The sequence below is a fragment of the Triticum aestivum genome, chromosome 1B (assembly GCF_018294505.1).
Source record: "Triticum aestivum cultivar Chinese Spring chromosome 1B, IWGSC CS RefSeq v2.1, whole genome shotgun sequence".
Taxonomy (NCBI): Eukaryota; Viridiplantae; Streptophyta; class Magnoliopsida; order Poales; family Poaceae; genus Triticum; species Triticum aestivum.
The window spans coordinates 42,590,909-42,610,721 of NC_057795.1; the positions used below are offsets into that span (position 1 = coordinate 42,590,909).

A 19,813-nucleotide genomic window follows, 5' to 3' on the forward strand; every position below is an offset into this window, starting at 1 on the left:
CGAGGATGCAGGCTGGCGTACGGAGGAGCAAGTGGCCGCTCCAAGCCGGCGCGTGGTGCAGCAACTCGTCGCTCCAAGCCAGCTCCCGAAAGAGTCGCGAGTTGCTCCAGGGCGGCATGCAGCGAAGCACGACGCCGCGGGCATCGGGCTCCGTAGACATGGGAATGTATCTGGTGCACCAGGGCAATTGGTGCTACCGGTGCACCGGACTCCGTTGCACACTCAAAAATGCACGAAAAAATCCAAAAGAAAATATTTAGTGCATTGACACAACATCAATGTAAGTTGTCATAAAAATTCAAGTCAAAATTCAAAACATTGCTCGAGATACAAAATTGACAAATTTGACACCGAATAGTACATAACACAAGTTGGGCTTTAGTTTTGGCCCATGAGCACATTGATGTCAAATTTGTCATTTTTTGTATCTCGAGCAATGTTTCGAATTTTGATTTGAATTTTTGTGACAACTTACATTGATATTGTGTCAATGCACTAAATTTTTTTTCGAATTTTTTCATGCATTTTTAAGTGTGCAATGAAGTCCGGTGCACCGGTAGCATCAATTGCCCCGATGCATCAGATACGTTTCCCCGTAGACATACCGTCGTCCCTCGCACCAAAACCAACCTGATTCGTGTTTCACGAAAGCGGAGGCCACTCCGGTGGGCGGCGCAGCCGGACGAATGCATGTGTACATGATGGAGACATGTGGCTCAACTCATCGCCGGCGCCGACGTCGTCGTCGGCTCATACTCCCTGACCGGTCGGCCGGTGCAACAGTTGCGCCGCTCTTGTCGCACATGTACGCGCGGCCGACGCGTGGCCCAATGGCTGGTCGAGACCCACATGGGGGCCATGTGCAGCCGCGTCGCATACGACAGCGCCGCGCGGGCCCCCACGCGCGACTCCACCACCATCGCTGCAGGCTGCGGCGACCTCGATCGTCCGGGGAAGAGAGTGCTAATCAAAAGCAACTGATGCTTATCGTTAATCATTGCTGGCTGCTGCAAGCCTGCAACTGCTGATTTTGCACCGTTAATTTGTTGTTGATTTGAGGCAGCTGTGAAGTGAAGGTTACTAACCAACCAGTTTACTTGCCAGCTCGAACTGGTTAAAAAACCAACGATGCATACGTTTATAAATGATACTCCCTCCGTTCCCAAATACTTGTCTTTCTAGGCATTTCTAATGGACTCAACATTCGGATGTATGCAGGCATATTTTAAAATGTAGATTCACTCATTTTATGCCGTTTGTAGTCACTTGTTGAAATCTTTAAAAAGACAAGTATTTAGGAACGGATGGAGTAATTTGAACGGCGGGTCGCTAAGCTAAGCTAAAAAACAATGGCAGATCGATGGTGGCTAGAGCTAGACGACGACACGGGTTCACGATTGCACCAGCTTGCTGTTAGGCACGCGGCGACCGTATTAACAATGATACTATAGTAGTAGTATATCACATACAAGAGTCCAAGCGATATAGTATCAGTAGATGCTGTTAGTTCCTAGCTAGATTAGATATGTTTATCATGTTTATTAATCACCTCCTAAGTGCTGGTGCATGCACAGGTTCCGAGGTTGCAGAAAAGAACAGATCAGAGCGCGGCAGATTAGATTAGATTAGATTAAGGTTAGGGGAGAATCCAGAGGATGTGCGCCCCATGTTCTGAGGTGGTGTACGTGGCGACTTGTCCGCGCAGCCCCGCTCCCAGAGTCCAAATGCTCGAGCTGGAGCCGGTGGCCTCGGTTTTCTTTTTTTATTCTTGGGATAGCCTCAGACTAATCAATTTCCATGCTTGACTCTTTCCTTGCAGCGATGGGACTATTCCCATGCCTGGCTTAATTAGCTATATATTGTCTCATTAAAGCGAATTGCTGAACATGGGTCAGATGAGTCTTATACATGGAACATCATGGAACATAGTAATAAACAAGTCCAAAAAGCAAGCATGTAAATGATATGCAGACAGGGTACTCCCCGGCGATGGTTTGGTGTGTGCGGTGCATTTTTTTTAACACAATACAGACCCAAGCGCTCATATACACGTGCATACACTCACCCTTATGAACGCATACACGCATACCCTATCCGTATGACCATCTTCGAAAGACTGAACCGACATATCATCTTGAAATTTACGAAGTCACCGTTGGCACCTCGTCATCGACGGGACCACCAGGACTTGAACCCTGATGGGCTGAGGATAACACAGTCTCTCTAACCATCCAACCACAGGTTGGTTGTGTGCGGTGCGACGATGTCTGGTGCTTTCACAAGGAGGCACAATTTCGTTATTTGTGGCCTGTGGGTCGTCTAGAATGCATTTTTGTTGGGATGTGGCTACTTCTGTGATCATGCTCGACATCCAGTTGGCACGTTCAGTAGTGCTTCTGCCTTGGTTGTTGTTGCTCTTCCTATTGCCAATTTTTTCTTTGATGTGCTTTGAAGGAGGGTTTACTCAACACCATTTATCGTTTCAGCCGTGTAGCATTATTTATAAAGCAGGAGGGAAGCCTATTTCAAAAGGTGGTACGTGGATGTATGTACGTATATTTTGCTAGCCGGGCAAGTCACAAATTAAGTGACATAATAGTGATATTTTTCTCAAAAAAATTAATTCTCCTATATTTTTCTCAAAAAATTAGTTGTCCCTATATTGTGCACACATTCTTCAATATTTAACTTTGTTCATCATAAATCATCAATATATAAGTCATGTGACTTAAAAATCATACCATTGGATATTTATTTTGAATACAAATCAATGCAAAATCATAGTCATAATCAACTGTTTTAGATAATAATCTACTGGGTTTCATGTGGCTCAATTAACACATTCACTTTCGGCAAAAAAAAAAATGACACATTCACAAATAATCTGATGGTCAAAGAATTTTTCATGAATATAATTAGGTCTGCATTTTGAATTGAAGAGAGTTAACATAGTTCTGTCTCTTTCGCCGTTAGCAATATTATGTACCGTAAAAGGACTCGAAGTATATCAAGTACTATCACAGTCTGTTTGAGAGTTTCCACATCTAGGGGTTGGTTATACTGTGGGTGCTATATCAAGTTGTCATATATGTTTTGCAAGGAAATCATGTTTGAAGATGGTTATTTTTTCTTGCAAAGGATTAGAAATCTCCAAGTTCATTTCGAGTTGCTTGCCCCTTAATTCCGAGTGAAGCAGTGGAGGAGACAAGTGGATGGTATTAATGGAGCTTTGTGGGGTTTTATGTTGGGCCGGTGCACATGCACGATTTAGGTTTGACGGGTAAAGCAGTTGGAGTAAAACCTTGGGAAAGGTCCAAACGGTCGCCCGTTTCCCCGACGAGCTCCGTCTTTCCTTCGCCTCATCAATGAATTCAGCTTCTGTTTCTTGCCCGAAGCCATACAATAATGCTCACCTTCATCCAATCCGGTCGACGTCTCGTCCCATGCATACCGACGCCCTACATGAACACTAGCACTAGCACGGGCCTAGCTAGCTAGCCGCGCTTGACCGTAATCCAGCCTCACATTGTCCTCACATACTCTGCCGCTCTTATCAAGTTCTCTCCTTGATTCTACTATGGACCCGGCCGGCTACAGTGAAGTCCTCTTTGCTGTGGGGGGCTCAGTTGACTACAAGCAAATTTTGTGGGCCATGCACCATGGTGCACACATCTCTTGCCTTTTAAAATTTTGATTGCCACCTCAGTTGTCTGCATGCTTTGTGGGGCTATGCATGTCAGCATGATGCTGGAATTACCTCATGGTGAGGCTCCTAAGCTACGGCCCGGGTTGAGCGGATGCAATATTGTTTCCTTGTTAACCCACGGGCAGTAGGGCTGCATGCTGCATGCCTCCTGATGTCTTCGCTCACATCGTACCATCCCTCGAGAACTGGCTCACTAGACGGAGACAACCAGACACTAGGGTTGCACGCCGTCCCCGCTTTGGCCCCGGGCCCGGCTTTTGTCAAAATTGTATGTCAAATCGCGGTTGCATGGTACTCCGCGTCTAGAAGATAGTACTACACCCATATTCAACTTTTCTGGCATAGTACAACCTACATTTTGTTGATCAAATTGATCGTTAAAGCTCACCCGCAAAAAAAAAATTGATCGTTAAAGTTAGACCAAATTTGCAGTGTGGCCTTTGTGTGGATAAAAGGAGGGAGTACTATCCAAGAGCGATGCTGGCTCCGAGTAGAGTAAAGTCTCCTTGGCCAGCAAGTCACCATAACACCTTGGCTAAAGCTTGCGCCATTAACGTTATTAGTTCCAACAAGTGACAACAGAAATCAATGATTTTCATCTTGGAGGGTACGCGCCTTTGTTGTCGTGTTCAACTTGTGAAGGACGATAGATCTTCGGCTACAAACAACAACACCATCAACCAGGATATAGTGTGCATACGTCGATCATCATTGTCAAACCCAACCAGTGAAGGTCCAGTCATAGCTTCGCCGCTGAAAGCATGAAGGTTCGAAGCACCCCAATCTCGAGAACGGATCCACGGTACTATGATCAAATTGCTTTCCATGAGTTGCACCACTGGTATCTGCGGTTATAACCACCACGGTCCACGGCGACCTCCGAGATAAGATGTTCCTTATGGCTGAGAATCACAAGGGCACCTTTGCAAGCAAGCACACACGAACCCTGGCCTATATCATCAACCTGGTTAAAGATCGACACCTTCTAGGAGAGGACGATCACGGGACAAGCAACTTTTTGATTCACCTGGCTACACTCAGGAGCATGTTGCTTGTGTCCACTTAAAAGACTAGAACAGCTAACCACCCGCTACCCGGCACCGCAACACCGCAATCGCTCAGCTCCAGAGGAGCCCCCCACCACTCACACATGACCACCGTGATGCCACCCAAATACTATGGTACGAAGCCGAAACACGACATATCCGAGCCACCATTGGACTAGCCTTGTCACCACCATTTACTGTGCAAGCTTTTCGTAGCAGCTTCTCCAGACCGTCAAAAAGAAAGTGAAGGGAGAAGCGACACGAGCCTAGGGTTTGTTCCTCCCCGGGCCACGCTAACAAAGCGATCCCCAGGGGACTTTTTTACTGTTTTGACCCATTAATGAAAGTTTAGCACGATTTAACCCTTTTTTAAAACTTTTTTCGAATCTGACCCATTTTGAGACGCCAGCAACTGTGGCGTTTTGGTTACACCGGAGACGCCGCAGTCTCCGGCGTCTAGCGCCCTGGCCCACCTCATGCTACCATGCAACGTAACATAGGGTAGACGCCACAAACGTCGGCGTTTTGCTAGCATGCATGCATGCATGAACGTATACATATAAGAAGAAGCAATGAAGTCGCTGTGCAGTGTTGCTTAAGCCTTTCTGTAGGTCCCAGCAGTGCCTAGTGCTAGTGCAATCCATGCGTTTGACGTGCGTGATTTTCTGCCGGAGTCAACCATGTCTAGCACCATTGTGTACATATACATGCATATGTACATCTTGGTCCCACGGAAATCTTTTGGTAAGGCTCCAAACCAATGTGTAAAAGCATCTAAAGTCGGATCTATCCTGTTCGGCCCCTAAACGCACAACAAGGGCTAAAACGTATCAGCCGGTGTCAGGCCCTCGAGGTGCATGACCTCGGCCTCACCGAACGGCTGGTTGCGCAACTCCGGGTTGGCAACGGAACCACTGCAATGGCGCCTCAGCCCCACATCATCGGGCTTCGAGTTAAAGGTCAGCGCCATAATGTGTCATGACCTGGAGGCGGAGGTGTGATGTGCTTGTTGTGCACTGCAGAAGGCACAACAACCATCGCGGTCGAGGCTGAGGGTCACGGAGGCGGAGGCACACGCTGACTTGGATAGCAACGATGAAGCCCCCCATGCCCTCATCCTCGAGAAGCGGCAGAGGAGAACTGCCCCACTCCCCCTGCCCCCCCCCCCCCCCCCCAAAGAAGAGGAGGAGGCGGGCGATGGATCGGGCAGCTTCGACAATGAGCATATCCGGCTCGATGTGTATTATGTCTTCGACCGCTACTTTCGCAACAAAGATGACAAGGGAAAGGGCGGGCATGGGTGAACTTCTTTCATGCTCTAGTGTTTGCTTCATGAGAGTGAATTGAATAGATTCAATTCACATTATAAGAGTAAAAATTCCACAGGTCCTTTCCACTCTATCAGATGATGGGGGGTAAGGACCCGCTAAGCTCCTACTTTTTCATGTTTACAATCTGGTCGTTGCTGACCCATACCACATAGTTCCAGGCTTCTAGCAACTATGAAAGCTGCAAAAAATACTTCTAGAAAGTATAATTTCAATATTGCCCATACGTAATCCTTTATATAGACGTTGAGGCGGACGGACACTAAGATGGAATAATCCAGCTAATATACCCAATGTACCCTAGCAATATGATGCCAAGCTATTCCCCCCGGAACAAAAGGATCACACTGGATTTACAACTTGTACTTTTCTAGTTAGTCCATAAGGATCGGATACCCATATCTCAGGACCATAGAAACTAGTTACAGTCACTCACTCCCCAACCCCCGACCTCTCTCCCCCGAGGCGGCGGCGCTGCGCCGCCCCCGGGGAGTCCCCGTCCACACCGCCCTCAGCCCTCCCCCTCCATCGCTTCCCACTACTGTCGCCGTCGCTGATGACGCCGCGGGGCGAAGCCCCTGTGGTGAGGTGGTGCCTTCTCTCGCGTCGACGACGGCGGGTTTCTGCGGCATGGAGCAGCGGGGTCTCGCCGGTGGGCGTGTGATGATGGACGGTCGCAGGATGGCGGCGTTGTCTGGCGTCGTGGGCAGCTAGACCGGGCAAGGTACATGCAGCAGTACCTCACTCAAGATGGATTGGTGGCAGGTGGCTGCGACGGCCTTATACCCGGCAGGCGTCCTCGTTGAGGAGTGCGCCGGACTGGTGGGTGCCCCATACCCGGCAGGCGTCCTGGTTGGGACCTCAGGTCTTAGATGTTAGGTTTGGCTGCGGGGTCTGTTTGGTATTAGGCTCAGACTATCAGCATCCCTACATTACCTGGATAGGAGTAGCGACAGATGTTGCCTAGACGGTGGCTTTAGTCTTACTGTTGTATGACTTTGTAAGGTCTTGTGTGAATAATTAATAAAGTGGCTGCATGCATAGTCCAGATGCAGAGGCCGGGGTCCTCCTCCATTTCTAAAAAAAAATACAAACTAGTTACATGAAATGCCCCAAAGTCAAACCATGAAAAGCAAGATTCCGAATAAGAAAACACTAACATGTCAATTGTTGATAGTTCGATGGCATGTATGCTGAACTAACCGTATATTATGGTCAACATCGAGATGTAGTACGTAGTTCAAGTTTATTTTGCATGACATTGTATGGATTTAAGGATTTGTAAATGAGGTACCTGGTTGTGAACCTAGACATTTGAGGTATGACCGGTCACTGTGCACATACGCGCTCGGACACGTCTGTGAGCGTTTAGGGACTGAATTACTACCTTCGTCCTGGTTTATTGGTCCTTGCGTATTTTGTGCTAAATTTTAACCATGTATTTAACTAACAAAATGTCACAAAAATTTATACCGTTGGATACGTATTTAAACATAGTTTTCAATGATATTATTTTTTGTCACATGCAACAACACTTTATTGGTTAAATTTAAGATCAAAGTTTGGCATAAAATATAAAAAGGACCAATAAATCGGAGGTAGGTCTGACTGTTGATGCTTTTACACATAGGTTTGAAGTCTCTCCAGAAGGTTTTTGTCGGATCAAGATGTAGATACACATGTATATATATGCATACGAGTACATACACAACATGATGCTAGACATTGGTTGGCTCGGATAGGAAAGCACGGCCATCAAACGCATCGATTGCACTAGCATTAGACATGCCTTTTGTTGTGGGGTAGCACTAGGCATTGCCGTGGCCTCCAGAAAGGCTCAGGGACACTGCATGGCGACTTCCTTGCTTTGATCTTCTCGTTCGTATGTGTGTGTACAAGCATAAGCATGCATGCTATTTAAACTTTCGGAGCTAAACGCCAAGGTTTGTGGCGTCTACCTATTGCTTTGTTGCAAGGTGGGCCAGGGCCAGACGCCCGAGCCCGCGGCGTCTTCAGTGTAACCAAAACGCCACGGTTGCTGGCGTTTTGAAATGGGTTAGATCCGAAAAAAGTTTCAAAACAGGGTCAAATCGTGCTAAACTTTCGTTATGGGTCAAAACAGTAGAAAAGTCCTCCCCAGGCATTTCTTTGTTCTTCATTTGAAAAGCATCGGTTTTCTCCACTCTACTACCTGAAGATGAGAAGAAAAATATGCATCCAAAGACAACACGTCAACATTGGAAATGACCAATTTTGAAAAGATCCTACCTCCAACCATACAAATGTCTTTTCTTGGCGCACACACGTCTTTCTTCACGCAGTGTGATCACTCATGCAGTAGCCTCGGTGCTAGAAAGGCAAAGAACACGTAGGACCAAAGGGGTGCACTACATGGCCACGCCCCATAATTGCCACTGGCCCACACACAAGTCCCCAAAACCCTAGCTCAAGCTTTATCTACTACTACCACTCCTCCAATTGTAGGTCGGACCAAAAGGTGGAGAGAGATGGATGGACGGATGGATGGGGAGATCCAAGGTACGTGACCCCTCCGGATCTCGTGTCCCCCGGCTACGGCCCTATGGCCCTCTCTATGCATGCAAATGCAATGCATGGCCCTTTCATGGGTGAATATGATTAATTAATCGATGCAGCTCCTCGGCTCTTCGCATGGCTGATGGCCCCTACCATCTGCTAACCACATTACCCGTTGGTTTTGTTCTGTTTAGCTTGTTGTTGAAGAACTTGTCCATTTACCGGTAGCTTGCACTATTTAAGCAGCAGTAGTGATTAAAAATAATATAAACATAGGCCGCAGCTGAAGCTAGTCAGCCGGCCTATAAAAAAAGCGTTGTACCTTGTGTGCTTTGGTGGTGCATGTGGATCGATCTTCTATCTCCCAAGCTTTTTGGTTTACCATAACTATTCAAGCAGTACTGACTCCACATTGCACAGTACAGTACTCCCCCCGTTCCTAAATGTAAGTCTTTGTAGAGATTCCACTAGGTGGACTACATACGGAGCAAAATGAATGAATCCACGCTTAAAATGCATCTATATACATCCGTATGTAGTTTATAGTGAAATCTCTACAAAGACTTATATTTAGGAACGGAGGGAGTACGTTTCATGCATGCCCTCGGATGTAAGCTTAATGCTGAGCAAAACAGCGTATGATCTAATCCAACCCATAACGTACAGTGGCATGAAAACAGAGCTGCTCCATCCTGCTCCTGCCTGCCATGAACTACTGGCTCGTGCAAGCGAGGCGGCAATGAAGCTATGGAGGACACCAAGTACTAGTAGTACTTGGTTTAAGCGAATTTGTCAAGGGTAGTGTAGGCATGCATGTGCGTCCACACAGCCAAGCCAAGTAGCAGCGATGCCGTAGTACGTGCTATGTTAAACTTGTTTGCGTCTCACGGGACGGCCGGGCAGAGAAGAGGAGATCCGCGCTAGGATCCAGGCGCTAGAGACGGATGCTTAGCGGCGCTACAACTAGCTAGCCGTGTGTTACTAGTACTACTAACCACGGCAGAGAGAGAGAGAGAGAGAGAGAGAGAGAGAGAGAGAGAGAGAGAGAGGATTAATGAAGTGGGAAGGGGTCGGGTTGGGTGGTTCCTCCGTCCCTCCGGCCGACGACGACCCAACCCAAACCCAACCAAAAGCAGGTGAACGGAGAGGAGAGCGTCCGGTCCGGGGCCCGCCCACATGGCGCCGTTTCCCATGCAAACTTTTGTCTCCTCTCTGAGCTGCCAGAGTAGTAGTAGTAGTACCACACCACGCGCCTCCCATACAAACACGGACAAAGAGGAACGAAGCGGGAAATGTTTTCGTTTCCTCTAGGATGAAAAATAGTAGACGGATTGTTTTGCGGGCATGGACCGGTCGGGTACGCGTCTGTGACCCTGCGTGTCTGCGTTGGCAAAGCGTGTCGACCGGGAGAAAACCAGCGGAGCAGAGGCAGAGCAGGGCGCACCGGCAGGCACCATGCATTGCATGGTCAAACACTCCAAGGTCAGCTCTCCACTGCACGTCTAGGCGTCTACTAGCTCGTACTACCACGTCCTAGCCAGCTGTTGTTGGAAAGAAATGAAAAAATAGCTTTTCCTAGGGATAGAGAGAAAATATAGCTACATTTTTCCGAGACAAAAAATATATAGCTGCATTGTGCAAAGAGATGCCGCCACGTAACTTATTTATTTGTTTTGGCAGCCAAGGAAACTGGAAGGAAAGCATAAAAGCAAAAAAAATGTTTAAAGCTGCACACAAAATAGATGAGAAGGCGAAAGAAGCCGAAACAAAACCACAAAAACGAGCACCTTAATTAAACCGCCCACCGTGCCCATCACCGGTGGGAGTGGCCTGTGCGGTCTTTTTTTTTTTTTTGAGAAAACTTTCGGTTTCAATCATGACAATACAACAAACAACGTAAATAATAAAAATTGCATCCAGATCCATAGACCATCTAGCGACGACTATAAGCACTTAACCGAGTTGAAGGCGCGCCGCCGTCATCGCCCCTCCTCATCGGAGTCAGGCGAAACTTGTTGTAGTAGATAGTCGGACATGCGTTGGCTAAGGCCCCACTGGACCATCGCAGCAGAACAACACCCGCCGCCAATGAAGAGTAACGTAGATTGGAAGGATCCAACCTGAAGAAACACAAATATAGACAAAACTACGACCAGATCCGAACAAATCCACCAAGGGCAGATCCGTCGGAGACACACCTCCATACGCCACCAACGATGCTAGACACATCAACGGGACATGGTCTAGGCGGGAAGAATATTATTTCATCTGCAGGGAGCCGCCAACGTCTCGTCTTCTTGAGTAGGACACAAACTCTAACAAAACTTGAAGGAGCATATAAAAACAGAGCCCTCCCGCCGGCAAGGGCCGGCAGGATCCATCACGCTGCCATGGCCTTGAGGCAGATGAAGCGGGCCGGCGGGAGGCAGAGAAACCCTAAACTTTTCTTGGGGAGGCAGCGACTACATGTTAATCAGATATAGTAGATGCGACTACAAAAGTGTTTGTGGTTAAAGATAAAACCCTAGATTGGTTGGAGGTTCGATGGCTTTTCAAGGCTTATTAAGGGTTGGCCCTGTGCAGTCATGGCACCTCTACCTCATAATAATTTGCAAAACAAGGGTGCAATTATTTGGCAGGGACATATAAAGAAATATGTTTTGAACTAAGACCCATATGAACCCAATAATGAAACTACACAAAGAATAAAATATGTATGTTGCAAAAATTTATTTTAAAATAGATTATATAGAGGACGAGTAGAAACACACGTATGAGTGCAGCGATTCAGTGCCCAGGCTCATCTGCACCGATCAGGAAATAATTCAAAAAATTCTGATTTTTTTTGTATGGTAATAATTTATTGCGTGAGGTCCGCTCCAATTTTCATCATTTAGATATCTGAGTAGCTCTCAGCAACAAAGACAAATCGGGTCAGAATAGTAAAGAAACAGTAAACCTTTTTACTGACCCTAAATTTCTCTAGCTGCTCAGATGTCCAGATGATCTGAAAATTGGAGCGGACCTCACACATCGAATTATCTATCTTGAAAAAAGTTGGATTTTTTTAAAAAATCTAGCATTTGTTTTGATTTTTTCTGTCCCAAAACAGGTTTATAAATGTTTTCCAATATAATTTACAAATGTTTTGTATAAACTTATAAATAACTTGCATTGTACATTTGTAAACATTCAGTAAATTGTTAGTTTATAAATAGATCACAAATAATCATACATATATAATATATATCTAATCAAACTTCACCTGTATGCGAGTCTTCACTTTTTTTTTTACAGTTTTTGGAACCTACAAAACAATACGTGAAATTTTTATTGGTTTACATGGACATGATCATGAGGTCAGAAAATTTATTCTTCGAGCAGCAAAAAAAAATTTATCGCGCCAAAATGAAGGATACCATGAGCGTTGTCCACTATCCTACACTTACTCCGTATCACAGGCTCATGATAGTATATGTTGAGTGAGCTTCCTTTTATTTTACTTTTTAAATGATATGCCAGACAATAAGCTTGGCGACTGCGACGACACGCTGCAGGCAGATGGTTGCCCTCACAAACATGTCTCTCAATCTTGATTATTATTCTACACATTTGTTTTTGTTTTGATTCATGAACCAAACGTTAAGAGCACCTGGACATGAACCTATAGATTATTGTATTATCATTAGTCCTTGGCCTTCAGATGCGTTTCAGAGTTTGTCGGTCTATTTAATTCAGAATACAATGTACCACTAACATGGGCATTACAATATCTCTAGACAAGTAGACATCTGTCGTAACCAAATGATAGCCTGAATTAGATATTGCAGCCACCGTTTCACGACTGCAACCTTGTAAAATATTACAGCCATGAACAAGAAGTATGAGCACCTGAATTCAGATAACATGTGCAATTTTCAAAAATACAACTAGTAAAAATATTATAAACAAAGATTAACCACCATTAATTATAGACAGCCCTGCGGTGCAAGTCACCATAATTTTGGGGGCATTTATTGTGCATGGGATCTAATTCATCCAGCAGACAAACCAGTGATGACCTAATGATGCACTGTCCTTGTAATTAACCCGGTCAAAATTGCCAAGTAAGAAAATTTTGAAAAGTATGACTTCGGTGTTTTGGAGGGAAGAGCGCAGGAAGGTACCCATGTTCAAAAATACTGCTCATTTGCTCCACCTTAATTGTCTTAATTAATAACAGCACGTCCATGGCTTGTGCTGTAAAAATGAAGATGTGCCCAACTTCGTATTACCTGTATCTAAGGTTTTTTCTGCTTCACAAAGCGATATATAAATTCAGGCCGTGTAGGCCTCCACCGGCGCAAAACAAGCAATGTGCAAATTAAGGTAACTTTTACACAAGAGGCACAAAAATAGCAAAACACAATTTTCCCATTTTTTTTTTGTTCTGGTGCACATTTTTCATGGTACGGTCATCATGGTCGTCGATTAGGCGGGGGAGTCTATGCCGTCTTGTTCATGTAGATCGCCGGCTTTATTAGATCCGGCGGTTTTGTGTCTCGTGCTCCGGCCAATTTTGATGCCGGTGGGGCGGTAATAGTAGCGTCGATTTTTAGGGCCGGTCAATAGTTCTAATGTCGATGAAACCAAATACGGATCCCACTTTCGCCAGAAAAAAATAGTTGAACTTCTTAAGAACTTTTCACGAAAGAATGCATAAATTCAGGTGTAGCCTCCACCATCACGAACAAATATAAGTACTTTTCATTTTTTGCGGTCACAAATATATAATTTCAGGTACCTTTTTCCTCCGTGCCAACTCGTCGTACACAAGAGACAGAAAAGTGGTTGGCCCCTCCCTCCCCCTCTCTCTCATGCATAGATTTTTTTTCTCTCTCTGCCTCATGGTTCCACAGATGGCAGGTTATCAGAGGCTGATCACACATTCCATAAACATTTGCTCCATAATTTCCTCCCCTCCTCCCCAACCTTTCCATACATCACCCCAACCTTCCTTCCTCCCCAAAACCTCACACAGATCCTTCCCTCTCTCCTATATATACATTTCTCTCTCCCATCAAAGCTCCCTCCCCTTCTCCCCCGTCTCCCCCATCACCAGCAGCCCTCTCCGCCTCCTCCCCCGAGCAGCAGTCGTCCACGGCCAGAGACCAAGGCGGGCGCAGTGTCTTTGACGGAGAGCTAGGAGGTGAAGGATCGACGAAGCGATGGCAATGGAGCCGCTCCCGCTGGGCTTCGGCGACGCCATGGACACCACCCTCTTCTCCACCCTCTGGTCCTTCCAGGAGGAGCTGCAGCCCAAAGAGGTGAGAATTCAGTTAACCCGCAGTTCTTTGCCTGTATTTTTGTTCCGCCTTCGTCCCCGACTCCGGCGGCCAAGAACCCCGCGCCCTCCTCGCCGCCGCATTTCTTGACCGGCCGCCGGCAATGCCCGCCGCGTGTACCGCTCCGGGGATGAGACGGGCCCCGCCTTGGGTTGCGCGCGTGTCTTGTCGTGGTCAAGAAGGGTTAGGCAGGCGACGAATTCGCCCGGGGCTCGAGAAGCCTTGGCGTGCCGGAATTTCCCACCCTCTCCCTCTGCATTTTCCTCGCTCCGATCCATGTGGAAAATTATCTTACTCCTACTACTACTTAACTTGCTCGAGCAGAAGACTCGCTTACTGACTGACTTTCTCGTTGGGTTTGGTCCGGTTCGGCCCGCCTTTTCCCCGCCCCCTTTCTCTTTTCAACAAAAGTTCGGCACTGTTGTGGGATGCTCTGCGCAATCATGCTGCTGCCCCGCGCTGGGTCCCGAGACGGAGAAAGAGAGATGGATTTTTTTACCGCTGGTATCATTCTTAGATTATTATTGTTTTCACCTTTGATCTTTGACGAGCCCAAAGCCAAAGGTAGCCGGGCATGGATGCCTCCACTAGCGGCTGTTGCATGGTGCAATCATTTGCTGGGGGGAAGGGAAGGGAAGGGAATCGAAATCATTCGCCGCTCCGAGGGTTGGTTTTGGATCGTGCGCGCGTGCGTGCGTGCATGCCATCGCCTTGTGCTTGGTGAATCAAGGCCCCATCATCGCCTTGTTCCTCGGATCGAATCATTGACAGATTCCCCGTCCGATTTTTTAGATTCTATATAGACCATGGTTGGTGCGGAAATTGTGGTGTTTGAGGTTGATTTTTTGCGGGAGGAATGGAAATGTTGATTTCGGTTGTGGAATTTGGTTTGCAGAGCGTGGAGGAGCTGAAGCAGAGCTTGCTGGCGGCGACCATGGAGCTGGAGGTGTCCAAGGAGGAGCTGCGGAGGAAGGAGCAGAGCATCGCCAAGCTCGCCGACCTCGTGCGCCAGGTGGCCAAGGAGCGCGACGAGGCGAGGGACCAGGTGCAGCAGCTGCTCCTCGCCTCGGCCAAGCAGGCCACGCCGCCGGTGCACCAGCCTGCGCCCGCGCTCGGCACGTCGAGCGTCACCGACTCGGACTGCAGCCTCGTGTCGTCCCCCGTGGACCCCTTCTTCGACCCCGTCACCTCCTCCGACCGGCGCCGCTGCGGCGGCGGCGGCAAGCTCGGCGCCGCCAGCCCGCCCCCGCCGGCCAAGCAGCAGCAGCAGCAGATGTGCGGCGCCGACGCCGTGCTCGAGATGCTCGCCGCCAAGAAGCCGCTGCCGCCGAGGGGCCGGCTGCTGCAGTCCGTCATGGAGGCGGGGCCCCTGCTGCAGAACCTGCTCGTCGCCGGGCCGCTCCCGCGCTGGCGCAACCCGCCGCCCGTGCACGCCCTCGACACGCTCCCGGTCGGCGGCGGCGGAGTCTACATGAACACGACGCCACTCCACGCCGCCAACGCCGGCGCGGCGCTCGGCTACGGCCCCAACGGCAACAACGCATGCATGAAGCGGCCGATGGCGGCGATGCCCGCCATGCCCATGGCCGCCACGAGCTGCTCGCCGGGCTTCGCCCCCAAGCGGCACCGGCTGCATTGACAGACCAGCGCCCGCGCCTCGTCGTCCACCAGCGACCACCGACCCCTCGCCGCCGGCCCGGCGGTTGGCTGCCATGTCACACCTGTCAGTGACACGGTAGCGCTAGTTGCTGACTGCATTATAGTAGTGTCATAGAAGCAGAGTATAGTAGCAGAGTTCATCAGTGCTTAATCCTGGTGTAAATAGGAAGGTTAATCTCACTTTTTTTCCCACTTCTTCTTGCTTCCATTTCTAAAATTTTCGTCTGGTGCTTGTGAGAGTCTTAGTGAGAGAGAGAGAGATTGTTCATATCTTTGCATGCATGGTAGCCAAATTGCCAATAGTCCTTTTGTTTTGTGCTGAGAACTCTAGGTTGCACTGACTTCAGGCATGCCCTTGGCTTGAGTCAATTTACATTTATCCTGCCTATAGTTTGTAGCTTGGTTTTGGTATATGATTTTCCCCCACAGATTAATGCATGCCTTTTTTTTTGTGTCTCAGAGGAGGGTAAAAATAATACTGTATTTTTGCGATATTACACCTCCTAGATTAACCTGTCCAGTGTTCGAAGCAGAGTAGCAATTCCCATTTTCTGGTTAATCCTGACAAAATTTGGAACAGAAAAACGACTTTGAACTTCAGAGATATCAACAACCATACTACTACTAAAGATTCAAAACAAAAGATCCCCAGGAAAGTGCAGGGCCATCTCTGAATCCTAGCTTTGTTGATCAGGAAATCCCTGGTAGTACTATTTGACAAAAGACAAACACAGGTGCCATAATTAATTTCCAAACAGGATTTAAGTAAGCATTTCTAGAGAGAGAGAGGGGGGGGGGGGGGGGGGGGGGAGGAGGGACAGACCTGGAATATTGTAGAGAGGGGAAGAGACAAAATCTCCATCCGTCCGTTGCCAAATGAATGTTCTTCTTTCTTCCCGGGAACACGACGGCCTGTTCCCCTGCATCTATCTCTCGCTCTCGCTTTCTTTTTTCCATTGAATTGTGCAGAACATGGGTGACGAGCGAGCCCGGCGCCGAATACCAGCAGCCCACCGGCCAAGTGCAGTGCACATCTACATCACCATGTTTTCAGCACACTTACACACTCCTTGACTAGCCCACTTTCTTTTTCAAGTGAAAGAGAAGCCATGGTTTGCTGCTCTCTTTAATTACTTTGTTAATCTCGTTTGGTTAACATGCTAGATTAGGGCTCTTTCGCAAAAAAAAGGGGGGTTAGGTTAGGGGCTTAGGGCTCACATGAGAAGATTAGCCAATGAGTACACTAAGCACCAGACAGTAGAATCTACCATGTTTTCAAGGAGTAGGTGGTAGAATGCCTTCTACAGAAATATCTTCAGTTCAGCAAACTGAACTGCAGCCATGTCTTTGGGTCTTCAGCCTTTGGGAGATGTGGAAGCACCGGAACGCGGTCGTGTTCGATAACGCCTCTCCTTCGATGCGTTCTACGGCTCATCATGAACACCGGGAAGGAATGGTCCTTGCAGGGTTCTTTCGTAGCGATGTGAGCGCTTGGTTAGCTAGAGTGGACAGGCGGGTGCGCGGGGAGATGTAGTTTTTTGTTTTCCGCCTCTGGCCTTTGCCCCTATTCGGGCTGTAGCGTGTAACTCCGCGGACGGGTATTCTTCTACCCTCTCCTTTCTATCAATAGATGATACGCATACTCGTGCGTATTCCACAAAAAAATTGTAGGGTCTTCAGAGCTACTAACTGATATCGCGGCCATGCGTGGTACAAGTGTCAAAATAGCTAGCATGATCAGCTCATAAATCTAAATATGTCATGTGCACTTGGTAGAACAGTTTTTTTGACGCTGACTTGGTAGAACAGTCAGCAGAACGTGTACAAAGTACAAACAGGCTTTTCGAGATTAACTTCTATTCGCAGGTCAATGCGGCAGAGCGTAGGGGTAGAAGAACTTCCGAGCTACAGAAGATCTCCATGAAAAAGAAGGATAGTAAATGAAACTTAACCCTTGTTCATCACCAAAGGACAGTTCAGAACACAACAGTAGATGCTATAATTTGGTGGTTGAAGCATTTCATTACTAAACCTCAAGTATTATATAGAGTAGAGACAAATCTCAAGTATTCTAGAGAGAAGAGACAAATCTTTGTTCTTGTCTAATGTTCATCTAGGGAACTGGAGAAGCCGCTCCCCTGCATCCTTTTGCATTTAATTTAAGCAGAACATGGGTGATGAACTGACGGCCAGCGATCATGAGCGGCTAAATGCATTGCATTCTCAGACATTGCTTTCAAACAGAGCTTCCCTCATTGACTATCTTTTCTAGGTACAACGGAACCCATAACTTCTCTCTTGTTAACCTTGGAAGGTTAGCCTGTTAGGTTTAGTTTGCTAATGAGAAATGGCTACATGTATTGAGAAATTGTGTACCTTTTCTAAAAAAATTGAGAAATTGTGTAACCTCTTTTGATAACTGGTTTCTGAGGAAGCATGATATGTCCCAAATAGAAACTCTATTGGCATTGCAGAAAAGGTAGCATGTGTGCTAGTATGGCTGGTACGAGAGGAAGTGAGGTAGATATTGATGAAAGGCTTGTCCATAATATAGCTTATGTGATTCTTTTTGACTGAATCGACAAAAAATATGTACCTTTTGCTTTCAGGACTGTAATAAGCGTAGAGAAGATGCTGGCATAGCAGCATAAGTTGATCCAAGACCCTCAAATCTGAAAATGGTGGTGCATGCTGATCAAGTTAACTCCAGTTATTTGGCCAGCTAGTCCACTGATTGCCATTCATGTTTAACCGGCAGCGCGGGAATGCTTTATTGGGGACTTCTTTGACTTCATAGTGCACTCCTACCCAGAAACCTCCCAATTTCACCAAGCACCTTTGCTTTTAAATTGACATTCTGAAGAAGCAGGAACGACGTGTTGCTCATAAAATTCAGCTGCACCTTCTGTAAGCTACTGCAGAGAGCAAGTCACAACAATAAAATGCGCATTAGTAGTTACTGCAATTTTACATGGTATACTCGGCTAGAGGCCATGGGGGTGATAAAATTTTATCCTAGGTTGTTATAAGAGCTAAGAAGTGTCAAGTATGTGCATTCCTGTCAGAAAAAAGAGATCAGGTAAACTTAACTAAATGGATGGCTTCACATCATCACAGATACACAACAGAGCTAAATGTTGATATGTCTGCGTTAACACACAAAGGAATTGTTTAAACACACGTATGATCAGCACAAGTACGTAGAAAATGCACATATCGCACTCTTAACAAGAAATACATGTTCGATAAAAAACTGATAAGAAGAAAGTACAACTGATGAGTTCTGCACGGAACAGTAAACAAGAACAAGGACATGAGGTTGCTGTTCTCCCTTGAACAGAATGAAACTGTTCAAAGAGACCATCAGATAGACCACTGGTTGCCTAAAGGATCTATTAGACACCATGAAATTCCTAAAGCAGTCAAATGTCATTAGGTTGCAGATGTCCCAAATGTGACACTACATTTGCTGCATGACTGAAAACTCTAAAAACCACACCACAGTAACATGGGGAAAGCCCAACGACGGAGCTCGTTGAACAAGCGTGAAGGGCAGCGCTTCTTACGCTATGTGATCACAGAAATAGATAGTGGAGTAGGCAAGCTAGGTTTGATGTATCAATTCCAATTGTCAACTCTGTCAAACCATGATCAGACAGTTGGTATCCTATATCAAGCCAACATGTTCCCTCTTCCTCAATCACTTGTTCATTGTTCAGTTAATCATAACTTGATGACATAAATGCTAGAACAGAACTGTACACTATTCCAATTTGATCCTCCTTAACAGGTGACAGTTGGAATGGTGTCGGTGGTTGGCCTCCTATCTGTAGTACATCATATAAGCCTTGCCCTCTTTCAGTTGATGCATAGCCATGATATATTCCAACCGAGGCAGATGCCCAAACAGTCCACTTGCTGCCTGTAAAGTGTATTAGTCACAGGTCAACATGATAGAGATCATAAGCGACACATGATATAAACTCTATTGTATGCAGCTAACAGGAATCCCACAAACATATCATCTTGCGTTGTTAAATACAGATCAGCAAGTGTAGGCCGTAGGATTTTACGCTGAAGACAATGCAAACACAAAAGAATTCTAATCATGAGCTAGACACAACAAGAGCACCCCAGCATAGCAAGAAAATTCAGAACTGGTGCTCATCCTATGCAAGTTGCAACTGGTAGGATAACACAAGATGTACCTCACCA

The 19,813-nt window shown here is 46.8% G+C and overlaps 1 protein-coding gene across 2 annotated transcripts; it reads left to right on the top strand.

The window, feature by feature from the left end:
- Nucleotides 1-13,559: 13,559 nt before the first annotated feature.
- On the top strand, nt 13,560-15,923 carry LOC123105691 (uncharacterized). Of its 2 annotated transcripts, none has more exons than XM_044527811.1 (2): nt 13,560-13,921; nt 14,835-15,923. In XM_044527811.1, exons 1-2 carry the CDS (start codon nt 13,823-13,825, stop codon nt 15,576-15,578), a joined length of 843 nt encoding a protein of 280 aa, XP_044383746.1. In that variant the 5' UTR covers nt 13,560-13,822; the 3' UTR covers nt 15,579-15,923. The 2 variants fall into 2 exon arrangements, with proteins under 2 accessions (XP_044383746.1, XP_044383751.1); XM_044527816.1 differs by lacking the exon at nt 13,560-13,921 and adding an exon at nt 14,239-14,748.
- The last annotated feature ends 3,890 nt before the right edge of the window (nt 15,924-19,813 follow it).